General features: G+C 47.3%; 1 protein-coding gene across 1 annotated transcript in view; it reads left to right on the forward strand.

The window, feature by feature from the left end:
- Positions 1–246: 246 nt before the first annotated feature.
- Positions 247–18,518, forward strand: part of CPLX3 (complexin 3) — a 144,629-nt gene continuing 126,357 nt past the window's right edge. Inside the window, exon 1 of the mRNA XM_085643803.1 lies at positions 247–817. Coding sequence (XP_085499929.1) covers positions 654–817 — 164 coding nt within the window. The 5' untranslated portion in view covers positions 247–653. The remainder of the gene's footprint in view (positions 818–18,518) is intronic.

The raw sequence follows: 18,518 nt of genomic DNA on the forward strand, positions 1-18,518 counted from the left end.
TGCGGCTGGGACTCTGCGCCGGTTTCAGAAAACTTTGTGGAGGGGCGAAGGGCTATTCCCGAGTCCCCGGGCGTGCCACGGCGCCAGACGCCCAAGCTCAGGTACCGAGATTCCCCGAGGACAGACAGACTGCCCAGCTCTGATTCTGAACTCGGAACTCCTGATGCTCCTCTGAGGACAGACAGACTGCCCGGCTCTGATTCCGAACTCTGAGGACAGACAGACTGCCCGGCTCTGATTCCGAACTCTGAGGACAGACAGACTGCCCGGCTCTGATTCTGAGCTCGGAGCTCCCGAGGCTCTTCTGAGGACAGACAGACTGCCCGGCTTTGAATCTGAACTCTGAGGACAGACAGACTGCCCGGCTCTGATTCTGAACTCGGAGCTCCCGAGGCTCCTCTGAGGACAGACAGACTGCCCACCTCTGAATCTGAACTCCCGGCTATCTAGGCTCCTCCTCCGAGGACAGACAGGCTGTCCAGCTCTGATTCTGAACTCTCAGCTCTCAAGGCTCCCCGAGGACAGGTGCACAGCAGTGTTTTGACTCTAGACTCTGCGTCCTCAGCTTTCAACTCTGACCTCCCAGGTCTCTCGTGAACTCCAAGCGCACGAGGCGTTCCAAGGCTCACAGCGGCCGGATCTGCACCTCCAGAATGGCGTTCATGGTGAAGACGGTGGTGGGGGGCCAACTCAAGAACCTCACCGGGGGTCTGGGCAAAGGAGAGGAGAAGGGCGAAGGGGAGAAGTCTGCGGCGGAGGCCCAGGGCATGACCCGGGAAGAGTATGAGGAGTACCAGAAGCAGCTGCTGGAAGAGAAGTAAGGCTGCTGTGCCTGTTGGTGGTTATTTATTGTGCAGATGTAATAAGCGCTGCGAGGCTGCACATTTAATAAGCGCTGCAAAGCTGAACTGTTCCATTTTTAGGCACCTCTTGAAGCGCATGTGGTTGAATCCAAGCTACTGGTCCGCTGTACTATTCTTGGGTCCCTGTGCATAGATGCTAGCCTGCTTCTAGTTACTGGACTGAGTACTTTTTATGGGTGCTAGTTGTGTGTAGTGACGCTGGCCCTGGTTAGCGGTTTGATTCTTGTTCTGGATCTTGGCGCTAGCTCTTGGCACTGTTACGGTTTAGTGGTTCTAGGTAGTGATGCTGGCTTCAGTCCTGTCTCTGGCTCCTCGGTGCAAGTACTCGCTCTGGGCAATGGCTCTTCGGACTAGTCGATGGTACCGGGCCTGGCTAATTAATATAGGCAGTGGTCATGATAGTTAGTTCTAGTTCCTGGACCTGGCACAAAGTTTAGGGCACAGGTCCAGAATACTGGCCATGGTAACTGGTTCTGAGCACGCTTGTTAGTGGTAATAGCTACACCTAGGCACTGGCCCTAGTTTCTGGGTCTAAGTACGGAAACTGGTTCTTAAAATATATTTTGAGTGCCGGGGCTAAATTCTTGCTCTCTCTTTGATAGCTTTATTTCGGTCGTTGACCATAAAAGCACAGATAAAATATGTACATACAAGATAAAACATAAATATTTATACATGCAGGTAAAAAGTTATTAAACAGAAGTTATCAAAGTTGAAATTTACACATCGATGGTTTAATTGATAAAAGTGGACCTCCTTCGCCACATGCTATGCAAAAAACGGGAAACAGTGAACACGATAGGGGGTGAGGTATCATAACGCAATATCCTGCATGCTTGTGCACATTGTTTTAAGCCTAAATTTCTACATAGTGGCACAAGCCATGATCTACGTATTTCTTTGTAAGCAGGGCAGAAGAATAGGATATGAGCTAAATCTTCTTTGGTTGCGTTACAAGCCGGACAAAGTCCCTCACTTCTTCCTGCCCATTTGCAGGTAAAGTCCCCGATTGGAAGGCAACCATGCCTTAGCTGAATATATAACTTCTTGGCAATCGGGGGCTGGATTTGGTCTAAGAACTCCTCCCTGCTGGGTGCCATCTTAACTTGCAAAACGTCTGTAGTCAGCCTACCCATAGTCTGTGAGCGGTATAGCAGAGTTAGTTTGTGCTGTTTGAATAGGACTAGCAACTCCTTCTTCTGTACCGCTAAACAGCTCACCCCTGGTGACTCCCAAAGTTGGGGCAGGCCTATCTGGTATATTAAGGCTTTAAGGTGGGATAACCAGGGTATATTTTTGGCCTTCAATTGGTCCCAGATTGCTAAAAATTCAGCTCTATAGTCGTTAAGCTCGGGCACTGTCCATAACCTTCTCCAATATAGGAGGGGTCGGTTTGATAGAAATTCAGAAATGGGTTCCAGGTCTAGATCTAACCTCATGGGGACGAGAGGTGTACTCTGGGGGAGCCCTAGCAAGTTTCTAACAAATGTGTGTTCAGCCTTTGATAGGGGTGATACACGAGTGTGGCCCCAGAGTTCTGCACCGTATGTAGCTGTAGGTCTTGCTTGAACCCTATACATTTCGAGGGCTGGGGAAACTGGTTTGAATTGCGTTTTCCTGTGAAACTTGCTGATGCCACCAGCTACCTGTGTCAACTTTAGGGCAGATTTGGTCACCTGGGGGCCCCAGCCGAAATCTTCGGTCAGGGTAACACCCAGGTAAACAAAGGTTCTGACCCTTTCGAGCGGGGTACCATTCAGAGATGGGCAGGGGCGGGTGCGCTTTGGTGGGCCGAAAATCATGTACTTTGTCTTATCTAAATTCATTTCAAGTCCCCGCAGAGCGCAGAATGTTACAAATCCGTCCAGGACCCTCTGGATGCCTGTTGATGTCCGTGATAACAATAGAGTGTCATCCGCGAACATCAGAGCAGGGACCCGCCCAGATGACAGGCGAGGGGCGTCATTATTCCTGACCGCATCCAGGTCACCAACCAAGCCATTTATATAAAGGCTGAAAAGTGTGGGTGCAAGGGCACAGCCCTGGCGTACTCCTCTGGTGACGGGGAAAGGGTCGGATAAATCACCGTTCTTCCCACAGCGTACCTGGGCGTAGTTCCCTTTATGGAACCGCTTTAGAAGCTCTGGTAAATATGGGGGGAGCTTTAGGTCTTCCAATACCCTCCATAGCTTTTCCCTGGGCACAAGGTCGAAAGCGGCCCGTAGGTCAACAAATACCAGGTATAAGCTACAACCCTCCAGTATTACCGTCTTCCAATACAAAACCTGCAACCTAAAAAGCTGGTCCAGGGTCGAAATCCCGGCTCTGAACCCGGCCTGTAGGGTGGTTAATATTTTATTTTCTTCTGCCCATTCTAGAATTCTGTCCAAGATAATCCGACCCATAAGTTTCTGTGAGGTGTCCAAGAGGCTTATCGGTCTATAATTTGAGGGTACCAAGGGGGAACCTTTTTTGAATATAGGGACAATTTCAGCCCCGGCCCATGTGTCTGGGATGTTAGCTCCCTCAAGTACTGCATTAAACAGTGCTGCTAAATAGGGTGCCCAGATCCTGGGTTGGGAGTGGAAGAGGTCGCCAGGGACTTTGTCAAGGCCGGGTGCTTTGTTATGGGGCTGCCTGGCGATGGCGTGCTCTACTTCCTTAATTGATATTCTAACAGTGCTTTCTGGAGCTACCCTGACTCTAGCATCTACGTGGTCCGGAAGTTCCGCAGATATCATAGATCTTCGCGTACTGGGCTCACTCTGGTAATCCGAGTTTGTTAACGTACCAGTGAAGCCATCCGGATGAGGTGCCCTCTCACCGACTTGGTGTACCAATACTTCCCCCGGGGGGGAGCTGTATAGGGTCGCAAAATGGGCTTCCCACACTGCGGGCGAAATATTTGGGAGAAAAGATTCCGCACTGTTTCTCCTGGTATTATTCACTAAAGCCCAGAAAAGTTTGGCGTCCTTGAGGTTCAGGGCATTCTTCAATTTTCCCCATGTATCCTCTTCCCAATCCAGCCGGCTCCTGCGTAGTTCCTCCTTGTATGCCTTCCTAAGGGTTCTGATGTCTGCCTTATTTTTTGACTTAATTGCCATTAAAAGTTCCCTGCGTAATCTCCTACAATCAGTATTATACCAAGGGTGGGTATTTGGTATGTGTTTCTTGGTACGGGTTACAGGATGGAAAACATCCGCCAATGCCGCATCTAATTGTTTATGAGTGCCCAGTATTTCGCGTACTCTTTACCTTCGGCCATCTGAGCTATAAATGGCGTGGCCAATTGGTAAATTTTGGCAAGTTGTTGAGGTGACTGCGCAAATGGGGCCATTTCACCCGTCTTCTATTATTGGTTAGTACGAGGGGGTGGGTTGCTAGAGCAGGATTAGTCGCAGTATTTTTCAGGCCAAAAGACCCTGGCTTCAAAGTAAGGATCAGTGCGTTGTGATCACTGTCCTGTCTTTTCTCGATTCTGAGATCCAGCAGCTTGCCCCAGTTTTTAGCCTCAACCATTACATAGTCAATGATGGAGACTTTGTTGGATCGATTGAATGTTCCAGCTGCTGGGCGATCGGAATCCAATCTACCATTGCATGCCCGCAGAGACATTGCAAGGGAGAAGGATTTTATTTGTAGTGCCAAGGGTGTCCAGGCTCTGACTGGTGCAATGTCGAGAGTAGGGATGTGCCACAGCTCATCTACTTCGTCCTGTTCACCCAGCTCGGCTTCGCCCAGCGGTTCGCACTGGCAGTTAAAGTCCCCTCCAATCACTAGGGCAAAAGAGGGATCAAGCCCTGAAATAAATGAGGCCAGGTCGCTGATTACGGGTGATTCTTTACCGCTTTTGGTAGGTCTTGAGTATACATTTATTATTGCCACTGGGGAGTTACCTAAGGGTTTTAAGAGGACACACTGGAAGTCCAGGGATTTTGTTGGTACTTGGGTGGCCTGGACTCCCAAGTGTGTGGCTATCCAGATTGATAGTCCACCAGAAGGCCGACCTTTGCCTGCGAATGATGCCAAGATATCGTAGGTGGCAAAGGTTGTGCTGGCGCTATTTTCAAGTGCCCAGGTCTCCTGCATAAGGCAGATGTCAAATTTGGCCATAAATCCTGCCCACTCCGGGGAAGGCAGTTTATTTTTGATACCGGCTATATTCCATGAGACCAGATGAATACAGCATTTGTTCGGATCCTCAGAGCCCATATTATCCCCGGTGTTGGCATTGATTGCCCTTTCCTTGGGTCTTTGTTCAAATGGTAAGGTGGTTATCAGATTCTTGCCACTAGTCATGGTTCTAGGTATTAGTTCAGGGTACAGCTAACGGGCACTGGTCCTGAGTACCCGTTCTGAGCACTAGTAGGTGCCATCCTCTGTTCTCATCTTGGGCACTAGTCTGGGCACCCCTGCCAAACTCCAGTAATAGCTTCCAGTTCCAAGTACTAGTAAAGGATAGTAGGGCCTGGTTCAGTGTTTGGCTGTCAGGTACTCTGCCACAGGCGTGAGTACCTTTGCCACCTTACTACAAATGACGTGGGATATGATCAGGACACGAGTCGGGGGTACACCCGGGTGGACGGCGTCCACCCACTTCTTTCACAGGGTGAACGCAGTCCACCCTGCCAAGAATTTGGGCCCCACTGAATAATGTGCTGAACTCTTCCCAGTGTTATTTTTAAACACCTTCACACTTTCAGCAGCGCCTGCACGTGTCTGCTTTACTTCTGCAACAAGCAACAGCGTGCAGGTGCAGGAGGGAGGGGGCTTTCTTAGTTAAGACTCCTGCTGAGCCCATAACAAAGGCCGAATTTGAGGGGTCATCAGGCCGCCTTTTGTTCAAGTCTCTTGGCTGGGAGCAGTCAGGAGCCTCACACCTGATGCAAATGAAGCGGAGGGGAAACAAAGGCTGCACCTTGTTAGCACTTCACACATACTCAAGAAAGGCAGCTTTTCGCTCTGTTCGGTCCCTGTTTAGGTGATCTGCATGCACTGTAAGAATATCAGATGTCTTGGTCTTTCCCAGTATTTACACAAATCAAATTGCATTTAAATAGAGCTTACTACACCTGAGGAGGCGTTGAAATAATTAAAGTATCACTATTTTTTCTTGTATAACGCTACTCATCCCAATGCAGGGTGTCAGAGAGCTTTACATCAACACGTGCATATTACATGTACAATAAATTATATAAGTTTGTAAATGAATGTACAGGATGTGTTACATAAAACTGGGGGGTTGCAAGGTGTAGAAGTCACATATCTTCTTCCATAGCTCACTGTGCTTAGTATCCTCACAATGCACCAAAACATACACATGATAGACCTGCTAAACATATATGTGAGCGCTTTAGATCTGATGTCGGTTCTTGTGATGCCACTTCCTGTAAAGTCGTGGTTTTTGATGCCACTTTCTATGATGTAAATTCCTGTGATGCCATGTGTGATGCCGTGCGGTGTGATGTCATGCACCGTGATGTCATGCGCCATGATGTGGCGCGCCATGAAGTCGCACGCCATGATGTCACATTCATACTGCCTAACTAGGTTAGTTAGGTTAGTCCTCCCACTTCTTTTTTTAGGACTTGTTTCCTGGATATGATGGATTTGAAATATCACAGACCGGAAGTCTGTAACGTTCGTGATGGAGTAACCGGTCCTCAAAACTCCAAACCAGGCCCTTAGATTAGATAATAGTCTCGGATACTAGTCTGAAGACTAGCCCAGAGCACTGGCCCTGTGTACACGAGCTCTGGGTACTCCGCGTCTGTTTCCTGGTACAAGGGCCGGATTGGTAGCCCGGGCACTCGGGCAATGGCCGAGGGGCCGGTATGGAAGTTCCAGCTGTGGGCCGATTTGGGCTGTGTCTGGTTTGTTCAGATGTCTCCAGCAGCCCAGTGGGGCCCTGAGTGGCCTTTCTGGAGGCAGATGGGCGTCCATTACCTCCCTTTTCTCAAGGACAGAGGTGTCACTCCTTTTCTCTCGCTGGGCCGCCAATTAATGTGTGCATACTGAGGGGGGCAGGGGGCCTGAGCAGAAGTGGCCTCACTTGTTTCCAGGTGCTTCGCCAAAACAGCGTTTTGAGGAAAGGCAATAAGCAAAGTGGGCCACTTTGTTTTTTAGCTGCTGGAGCCGATATCTAATCCCAATCCAACCCTGCCTGGTACTGGTCTTCGATACCGGATGTCGCTTCCCCCACCCCCCCCCCTTCCCTCCGAACCAAAGTAACATTTGTAGTTATTGTCCTTAAAATCCGTCGTGTTAATCCCCGTGCAATCTGTGCGCCGGGGGCGGGGCGTGGCGTCCACGGCCACCCTGCCCTGTTTATCTACATCCGCGCCCTCTGAACGTGAGGCTACGGGCAGCGATTAACAACGTGTTTCTAGGAGTGAAGGGCGGGCGGGAGTGGAGGGGGTGACGTGTGAAGGGCACTGAGACAAGGAAGGGGCAGTCAGAGGTAAAGAGAGAGCGGGAAAGGGGCAAGAAAGACACGTCGGTGCCTTCAGGCCCTCTTTCTTTGTGTGTCTGTTTGGGGGGCTCTAAGAAAGGCCCTCTCGTCCGAAACCCCCAAATACAGCAGCAGGGGGAAATTTTATGGCTATTAACAAATTTGCCCCCCCCCCCATCCCCCCACGTCAATTTGCTTTAGCCAGTGGCAGAGTGAATGAAAAAGAGCGAGAGAAGCAGAGAAGTTAAAGGGAGTAATACAAAGGGGGGGAATGGTGTGGCGGAGAAAGGTAGTAAAGGCGGTGTTTATAGCACTTTATGTTTTAGTTTTTGCAGCTACACCAGCTACAGGGCGTCTGGGTGCTATAGATAATTAAACACGCATTTAATCATGCATTTGAACAGATCTAACATGCAGTGGGCTTGGTTTAGAGGTTTCCTGGCAGGCTTTGCCACCCTCATCATGGGTGCATTCCCATCTCTGCCCAGGCTGCAGGGGCAAATCTGACCCACCCCCAGTGGTGCAATAGGCAGCTTTCTCCACCACCGGGGCTGCACCCACGGAATGCGAGCCACTTCGGGGACAGAGCCTATGGCGGAAAACCCACCCGTGCCCGGCACTGCTTGCAGAATAAAGACCTCCAAACGTGGGCACCAGAAATCCACCCTCTGAATAGTGGTGCCCTCTGCTTGCCCTCAGATAGGTCCTTCCTGCCACGTGGGATTTTAATGTAGTGAACTCAGTCAGACAGAGGGATCTCCAGAGGCGGCAGGCGTTACCCCTGTCCCACTAATGCCCCAATTACAAATGCCCCAGGCAGAATTGAGGTAGTTATCAGATATGGTTGAACCGACACTGCGCTGCGAGGTATATATTGTGTCCAGTAAATACCTTCTATTCTGTGTTTTCTCCTAAAACCGCAGCACAGCATGTAGTAATCAGTGCCAACTGTACCAAGTTACGCACGTCACAGTAATTACCCTGAAGGCTCCCCTGGTACATGTTGGCAGCTTTGGCCTGACGTCATTGACCGCAACTGACCCGGGAAAATGGCGGCCGTACGATACCGACTGCACCTGGTAACTACCCTCGGAATTCCAATCTACGACACAACAGGAGTTTGCACAGGTATCGAATGTGCGCCTCACACCTCACGAGGCCCTAGATGGGGGGCTGGCACCCCTGGGGCGTCGGGAGCACAGAGGTAATGTGCCACTTTTTGGCAGAGCCGCCCACCCTTATCTTGGCCCTTATGTCTACAGTCCAACTCAACTGTTATATATTTCTCTCCCTCCTCCCTCCAGACTAGCCTAACACACTCACTCACTGACTGACGCGCACGGTTCTAACCTACACGGAAATGGGAACCGATGTATGAAGACAAAATGAAGGAGTTGGGGGTAAAGGAGAGACACAGTAAAAGAAGAGGCTGATGGGAGTGATCAACAATCAGGGAGAAACTCCTTTGTAGTGAACATTGAAAGTTGAGGGAAGGAGAGAAAGGGAAAGAAGGAATAACTGAAGGTAAAGCAGGGCTCATGGGACGGCTGCTGCGCTCATCTATTAGCCGAGACAGCGATGTCTAAATAACACCTCCTTTTCCGGATCAATTTAATCCAATTCATGGTGCCAAAGTGGTGTTTACCAGAAATAGCTGCCCGGGCAGAGCCTGTGTGCGTTTGCGGTTATGGGGTGCATGAGTTAATGCGTCCCTGGACCCAGGCTTGGCCATCCCATATACTGAGTAAACTCCCAGTACTGAGTATACACGACGTGGCACGCTGAGTGCACACCCCACCGTAACATGCACACACTACTATAGCATGCACACCCAACATAAGTTCTAGCATGCACACATCACCCCCAAAATACGTAGATTACCCTATTATGCACACACATAATATACACACATTATCAAATGAGGGCCCCGGCAAAGTATCACGAGCAACGTCATAACACGCGCACATTACCATCAAGTGTGTACACCACCGCAACTTGACATGGGACCTAAACATGCGCACACCATCCCTAGCTCTTAGGATTGTGACCGCATAAACCAACAACTCATTAACAAATCAACACGACATGCACCCACCACAATACACACAAAGACCACCATCGCATGAAGACAGCACCAGAGCATGCGCAGAGCACCACAACCTGTGCACACAACCACGCCAAGAATATCAGACAGGGGAGCAGCATGCACGCAGCACAGCAATGTGCACGCGCGCACACACTGCAAGGTACACACACTTCAATCGTTTGCACACAATGCAATACCATGCACACTTCATCGTGACATGTATACAACCCTGGAACGCACACAAATAACATACAATGCACACCCTATAACAGGCACACTTCATCCCAACCCAACAAGCACAGAACTGTAATCCCTGCACATTAGCACAGCGCACACCCACTGTTGTTCCTATCTCGTAAGCCTCGTCGCCAAGTTGATCTGTGGCCTGCCTTTGACTGCTCATCTGGTTGGTGCTGTTCTGGGCGTTAATGTCCCCTCCTGGACCTCCTGCTCTTTCAGTTTCATATGGGGTGACATGCTCACAGCTGCTTCTGAGGTGGCGTCAGACACACATGCACAGATAAACACACACTCCCACACACACAGACGCACACACAGCCACACACACACACACACACACGTACACCCACTCCCCAGGCACACAGAAGTGCACCCCACATAGCACACCACTACTGTAAAGACTGACACCAGGTAACATCTACTCACGGACACCTTCATATGTCCGCCCATTCTTCTGCTTCTAGGCGCACGTCTGGTACTATTAAAGGCTGGGTACAGGGCGGGAGGCTGCTACCGCCGTGTGCCTGTCCTAGAATGGGACATGCAACAAAGAGGACCTCCCCTCTCCCCTCTCTTACCTCTAACCATAAACAAACTCAAAACACCCCACGTACTACAAATAAACATTTATCTGTCCTTCGACCAGGCCTACGTTAGGGCCTTTTGCAGCCTCTGCTTGGTCTGGCACTGTCCGTTGGCAATGCCCCTCGGAACAAACCTGGCGATGGCCTCTCCTGGTGACTTATGGGGTCACTCACGTCCTCAGCTCGTTGTGGGTCTCCCTTTGCTGTGCTGACCGTTCTCTGCTGTCAGCGGCATCGGGGCTTTACTTCCTGCCACCGTTCTCCTTTATCCTTCCATACCAGGTTACATGAGGATCCTGCCTCCTTGGTGATGGATGCAAGAACCCTTTTTTGCTTCCTCAGTGACATCACATCTACATCTATGTACCCTCCACGAGTCAATCTCGAGGTTGTGATACCACTATTCTAGTGACAATAGCACATGAGCTTCCACCACATTCATTGCTCGAACATCAGCTGATGGGTGACACGACACCAGTTCCACGTGCCATGCTCCATTACGATGACTAGAGGCCCTGCAGGGTTGGCATACGCCCTCATCTGGTTTTAAGGCACCTCCATGCATGGAACATTCCACCTACAAATTTCTAAGTAGATGATAGGGTGGCATGTAGGGTTTTACTCCAGTCTTCCAGAGGAATTCCAGGAAACCGTTGAACATAAATTATGACAATCAGTCTCGACAACAAAGTTGTGGCATAGAGCTGCCATGGTTGTTTTTCTCCTTTTGAAAACACGGGGACAGTCCTCCAGCCACTTTGAGGGTGCATCCTCCTGCACCAGATGAGGCGTACCATACAGGGGGCTCTGCAGAATCCACTCGTGACTAGGCTTTTCTTGGTGGCATTTAGTGCTGCCCTGGACACACTCTTTGCAAATGGTCAGGTACAGTACCCCATCTGCATCAAGGTGAGACAGGTTTACCGCTACTTGGACTCCAAGTTTGATCAGGTGTATTTCTATGAGGCTCCAGGTGCAATACCCATTGAGTCGCAAATAACAAAGCTCCATCGTATGTGTGCTGTGGTTTCTGGGGTGTAAATGGGGCTGAATCCGGATGTCTGTGTCAGAAAACACTCACTTTGCAGTCTGCATCCAACTAGAGCGATGAATGTTTCCACACGTCTCCGTATCTCCCGCAAACCAAACGCGGAAGCAATATGGTGGCTAACCTCAGACCAAGGGAAAGGGGAATGGGATAAGAGAGAAAAGAGAGACCCTGGATATCACCACTCTACATTCATTGATGTCTGCGGGTCATGGCAGATATCTAAAGACAAGATGAATATCTTTAATATATGATCTCTATATTGAGTCATATATCATTTACTATGGAAATGATACACCGTAAGAATATCTTTATGTTTCAGACTTTGTGTTTAAATATTCCTGACAAAGGATCATAAAGAATATATTATGTAATTATGGTTATACAAGTCTCTGACATAATCTCACTAGTCTCCTGAAAAGGTATCTACCTTCCATTTTTATGAAAACAGGCTCTGCGGTCCCTGATGCACATTCAAGGTTGACTTTTTAAAGTGCCTGGAAACCCTCACGGGTGATTAGTGTGCTATACAAATAGACATAACATAGCATAGCATAACATAACATATAACAACATAATATAACAACGTATAATATAACATAAACTGTAATTTTTTTACAAGAATTCAACATATATCCATAGCTTGCTCCGATACCACTTTAAGTACACCCCTTAACACTACCACTACCTTTAATATATTATGCACAGCATGAAAACTCAACACTCTTTTAGAGTAAAAAGGATCCTTTTCGATTCCTCGAGTAAAATTTGAATCACTACTTCAAACTATTCTACTTGGTTTCCAAACATGACTTAAATCCTGCGAATATTTATCTATGTTCAGCGTCAATTTTCAAACACTTTCAAAGGAAAATAAAGAGTCTCCAAGGTTTTCACAAGTTCTGATAGCAAGGTCATGGCTGCACCAACAAAGTGTCTCGATTGCTTAGGAAGGACGCTGTGAAACTCGAGGAAACGTATACACACATTTTCAAACCTGCCCAAAAGTTTCCCAAACAAAATGAGAGTTTATTGGATTCAAGAGAAATGTAGTATACATAAGAATGCAGATGTATAGGGCATCCTCCAGGGATGGGAACCTTTTACCAAGCATGCTGACATTCCAGGACCACTGTCAGCCTTTCTCTCTCCAGAATAAACTTAGTGCAGGTGAGTTTGGGGTACTGCACTTGCACCCCCACATGGCGCGGGAAGGTCAGCCACAGGTCAGGCTCTGACGGGCAATCCTGCAGCGCATAGTCAGAGATCTAAGACAGCATGCTGTGATGCAGCATCGCTGTGGCCAATGATTTAAGGTAAGAATATTAATTGTACACTTACCTATTTGCACTTACCTTCTCAATATTTTGGTCCTTGATTTTTTTGACACGATATTCTGTCCACACGATATTTTTGTTTCCAATATTCTGTCCGTGATCCACACAGGCAAGTACTGCATCTGTTAATCGAACATCCAGAGATATAGCTCATAATGTACAACAGCACAGACCCTAGCCCATAGGACAAAGCATCGTACACCACCTTCCACAGCTTTTCTACATGGTAAGGCACCATCATCCAGGAAGCTACGTATATCTCTATGGTGGCCTGAAATACTCTCTGACAATGAATGTTCTTCTTGCCGGGAGTCAAGGCCATCAGAAAACACTTTTGGTGACGTAGCGCGGCAGGATATCAGTAGACCCTGGTATCATTCCAATCACATGATATACTTGGTGTGAGTACCTTAGCCAGGGCTTCATCCATGCCATGTGCCAGAAGCAGGCAGTCCTTGTACACTATTTACATGTTGTGTTTATTTCCGATTTACTTTAACTTTATAAGACCATATCACATAAAACATGATGTGAACATTTTAACTTCATGAGTATTCATCACCACAATTAATTATTAGGAGTACACTCTTGTTTCAGTAACCCTGGACACCATCAGATATGTGCCCTTCTGCAAGGAGGTGATTACTAAATTCAAAGCAGCCTTCCATTATTCAGCATTAGTATTCGGAATAAAGAGAAAATGATGTCATTTCTAAGATTGTTAGCTGCAGTCCAAAGGGAAACACACAAGGCTGTATGTTTCTCTGTAACATCCACACTCTCCTCCTTAGAGATGCCAGGCCAAGTTCATACAACTGCTAAAACAGGAAGTTAGCTAAGTATAAAATCAAGATACTACAAAAGTGAGTGGTCTGAGCAGATAATTCAGGATCTGTCCTTGAACCAGGCTCCATATTTTGCTTACCCTAAGGATTTGCCCTCTCGGGACACACGGTCTTTGGTTGCAGAGCTCCTGTCATTGAGCCACCTTTACTCAGAGCCATAACCAGCCCTTCAAACTCATGTGTAGGTTTTTTCAAGGCCTTTAAATGGTCTGATAAGTTTTAGGGCCATATTACGAGTACCGCGGTCAAGGGACCCCCGAACTCGTGGTGGCGGTCTGACTGCCACCACTCTGGCAGTCCAACTGCTGTATTACGGTGGTGACTGTGAGATGGTAACAACACCGCTGCCTCCTCCGGGATCCAGGATCCCACAGCGGTGGCAGTGTGGAAAGGGGCTATATGTACTGTCGGTGCCGGTGCCGGCACTGCAAAGTATATTGCGACTTGGATTTCCACCACCCATTTCATAACGGGGAACCCATCATGAAAAGGGTGGTGGAAATGCAGGAAATTCTGTCCATTGGGGTGCATGCGGGGGTGGGGGCACATGTTGTGCCCCCTTAGAATAGCACCTATGTTCGTGCACTGTGTGGCATGCATAACATGGTGCATGCTAAACCATGCACGAACGTGCTGTAGGTGCGGTCACTGTGGCAGTATACTTTTTTTAGGCTCTCCTATAAGCCTATCATACCCACCAGCATGATACCGCCATGACACAGCCACAGCACTGAAACAACAAAAAGGGGGGGACGGAGGACCTTTTTACACTCAACTAGGAGTAGAGAGGTCCAGCATAAAAGGGGGGGCCCAGGAACTGGATTTGAAAGTGAATTTATGCTGTTCCTCAGTGATAGGTTATTTTGCAGAGTCACAATACTCTCTATCCCACTATTGCCCAGGATGGATCAAAAGGTGGGAATCCATATGTTGGATTCGAATGCCCTCACACACCTTTGCAGGTGTCATTCTTCATCATATGGGCTGCTCCTCGTGGGGTCGGCGGTGCAATACCCCACGGGCTCTCTATAGTAGGGGCTCTTTGTCGGAGATCTTTTATCCAACAGCCGTATGGTGAAGTGCGGGTGTGGGGACAAGGCTATGTAGACGTGGTGCAGTGGTTAAATAGGATTGGGAGTACCTAGAGGGGCAATTTTATTCTGGGGGTCTCCTACCCTAAATAAAAACAGTGAGCGAGGCACTAGATTGAGTATTAAATCTCACATGATGGTGTCCTCGTTTTAAAGCATGTGGGTCAACTTGTTTCTTGCTGTGTGTTTTAATCAACTTGCGATTCTTCTGGACCGAAAACAAGTTAACTATCTACATCTAAGGTTTGTGGCATCAAGTATTGCTCATGACATTAGGGTTTATTACTAAATGTACCTGTTTGTAACCTGGAACTACCCAATATGTGTGGGCCCTAGGCATCAACAGTACCTGATGGATTCACACACAAGGCATGGCTCCTGTGTGTGATGGAGATTGTAGCAATGCGCGTTAATCTCTCGACCTGCCCAATCCACCTTTTGATCCATCCTGGGCAATAGTGGGATAGAGAGTATCGTGACACTGTAAAACAACCTACTGCCACAGCACTGCCTGCCCTTGAATAAACTTGTAATCCGGCGGGCAGGTTCACCACGGGCTTGGCAGTCTTCCTGAGACTGCCACAGTGGGCAGTCCCAGGGGAAGAACGCCAAACTCGTAAATAACCTTATTGCAAACAAGGGATTCTCTTGTTGGCATTCAACTATCCCAAATAAACTGCCCTGCTTGCTTGGAACAACACAAAGGATACGAATAGTGTTGTCTTTATAGCTATGAAGTTTATAAGTCCAGATCAAAATTGATCAGCTGGAGCAGAGTTGACATTCCATCATACTGGGCTGGTGCATGATAATTATTTACCCTGCCAACCAAGATGCTTCAGATTTTGCCATCGTACTTCTGCACCCTGCCAATGATCTTGCACTGTGTTTCTTTCACAAGCATGTCATCTTACAAACATGTTTTAATACATAAATTACACACAGGGGCGGCTCCTCTGATAAGGTGGAGGAACATTGCCCCACTGCTCTTTGGGCAGGAAAAATAAAATGATATTAACGTAGTTATTTTTTGCAGGAGTGCAGCTAGGTTTCGGCAATGCGGGGCTGGAGTAACAGGGGAGGAGTGGTTTGCACACTCCAAGTGCGCATGACTGCTTGGCCGGCCGTCGTGGCAATTAAATTAATGTACTATAATATCATAAAATAATGTTCAATATATTTTTAGAGTTTATTAAACTTTTTACATATACTTTGGCATGTGGAAATCTACAGCCAGACTGCAGAGTTCCATGTGGTATAGTCTAGAGAAAATTAGAAAAGTTCCACAGGCAAGCACACCTCGGCACGCCTCGTGCCAAGTCTGTAGGAAATATGGAACAAGGTCTGAGTGTGCGTGCTTATCTCGCAAGCGACCATCAGCGAGTCGCCCAGTGCGCTAACTGCACAGATTCTTCTGCTTTCACGGCTATTCTCCGGTTTGGCTAGTAATTAGTTCCTGAGCGTACCTGTGCTTTTATTCTGTTCTTCCAAGCGCGCTCACAGGCCTGAAGAGTATCTGTTCCCGTCCTCCAACTGGACGTAGGACGATGGGCCTTCCACCGCGCTCTCTCCGATCTTTGCGATGCTGAAAGGAGGCCCCTCCTGCTCCCACTGCACCTGGGGAATCCACTGCCAAGCACTATGTTACTTTGTCGTAGGGCAGTAATGGGCCCACACCGATAGACTGTCACCGCTACTATTTCCCCGGTGTCACGCCCTTCAGTGTGCTGTTGATCTCCAGACAATGACGCGGTTCCCGCGTTTCTCTATTAGTCTTCCCTTCCACATTCATGCGGCCGGCCGTAGACGCCTCCCAGTAATTTCCACAGCCCCCGACATTTCTTGCGCCATAAGCGCTACACTCAAGCGCTCCTCCGCCGCTGTAGGCGTTGTCAAATGCAGCAATGTAGGAAGACTCGAGGTCCGCTGTGTCCTAGTCGTCACCCGAGGCCGCCTCAGTCACCCCAGGCCTTAGCACAGCTTCCTCACATCCTCCTCTTCCATCTTCACTGCCAGGCCGCTTACCCTCCACACTGCTGGGCGATGAAGGCCGCGCACCAATCGATTGTTTCTCCTCGGCAACGTTGTTCGCGCCTTCTGGCCTTTCCAATCCTCAAAGACCGCGCCCCCCCCCATACACCGCTTCGCCGCCACACAGCTCCACAGCACAGGAGAGATATCCGCGGTCTACGCGTTCAGCTCCCAATCTCTTGCAGACCGGTTCAATATTCAGCCAGATTACGGCACCGCTGGCGCCAGCAGCAGATCGGGAACATTTCACTCACACTCACGATCATTTTATAGTGAGTGATGCAGGATAAATGCCGGATTGTTGAGCCAGCCTGCGGGAGCCTCACAGATGTGCGGCCATTCCGCTCGTGCGCCACCTAGCGCCCCCCCAAAATTAGAAAAGTTTATTAAACTAAAATAGAGTACTAAACTATTTTTATAATAAGTAATAAGGTAAAATAATTTTATATACTTTCTTAAATATACAGTCAAATACAATAATGCTACATCACTATTAACTTAATTTTGAATACATATTTAATAATTGTAATTATAATACATTTACTTAACATATTCCTGAAGTTTAAATCAGAAAATAAATTCCCACCTAAAGGAAAAACTTATTTTTTTTATTATGCATAAGAAATATTTAAAACAATGTATAGAATTTATTAAAAGTAATGTAGTTATATTTTAATGCAATTCATTATTCTATTAATTTTTAAATGCCGAAATGGTTATTAAAATGTTTTATAATTAAAGTAAAATGTTTCTGATTTGTAGAAATGATTTGTAACATTAAATTATATTTATTTATATTTATTTATCTATTTTAAATAATGTAAATTAATTTAACATTGTTTCCCATGGGATTTTATTTTAAGTTTTTAGCTGTATTATTTTCTATGGGAGTGAGCTGTAATACCAGTGGTTGACAATGTTTAGTGCTAGGCGTATTCCATTTCTTAGCTGGAGTAATTTACTACTGTTTTTTTGTTCCTTTTTGATTGTATTAACAATAGATGTGCAGTTACCTGTGGGATTACTCTTTTGTGGGTTGGTTGTTGTCCCTCCCAATAACCGTCCCTCGCCTGCTCTGACACGCCCTAATCCCTCCTTATTACTCCCTTAATACCTCCTCTTTATTTGTAAGTTTCCCCATTTTCTAGCCATTTCCCTGTGTTCCTCCCACATTTACTACTAATGTATGCCTACGTGTGGAAGACTCCACAGTGTGGGTGGAGATCACTGCACAATAAGTATAGGACAGGAGGAGGTGTAAACTCCGCACCAAGGTGGCTGAATTGCATTTAAGAGAACATTTATTATCTCTACAAAATGTAGTTTGAGAATTGTCCCAATAATGGTTTCTGGTTGAGGATCATTGATACAGCATTTTTCAGGTTTGGCTGGCTCAATATTTACAATACTTACACTACTGTGTAAATGTGCTATTCTTTTGGTGTTCGCAAACAAACAATTTAATAGGAACCATACGATTACAGAGACTCTGCTGTCGCAGTTGTAAAGTTACTATTAAGTTGTTTGTAAATACCGAAAAGTGTAAACCTACACAAGGTGTGCTTACCTTTGTAAATCATGCCCTGTGAGTCCCAGAGATTATGGTACTATTGCACTGTATTTGCATAACTTTACGCTCTTGACTTTCCAAGAGTAACTGGGTTGCTCAGCCGTTCAGAGTTAGATATTTTAGAAACAAGAGATCTGTGAGTGATGTTATGGTGTAAGGATGTGGTTGTATATGGTGGCTATCTTCAAAAAGCCATGGCTGTCAACCCTTTTACAAAAACTTAGTTTAAATGCCAAGGGATATAGAACAAAGATAGCAGACAGAAAGGGTTCATTGTATCAAGTAGGCTATGAAAGTTTTGTCCTAGAATCTCAGCAGCTCTAAATGGAAGTGGGAACAATTCAGAAGATTTGAGCCCAAACTGCTGGGAAT

The sequence above is a fragment of the Triturus cristatus genome, chromosome 3_1 (assembly GCF_964204655.1).
Source record: "Triturus cristatus chromosome 3_1, aTriCri1.1, whole genome shotgun sequence".
Lineage (NCBI taxonomy): Eukaryota > Metazoa > Chordata > Amphibia > Caudata > Salamandridae > Triturus > Triturus cristatus.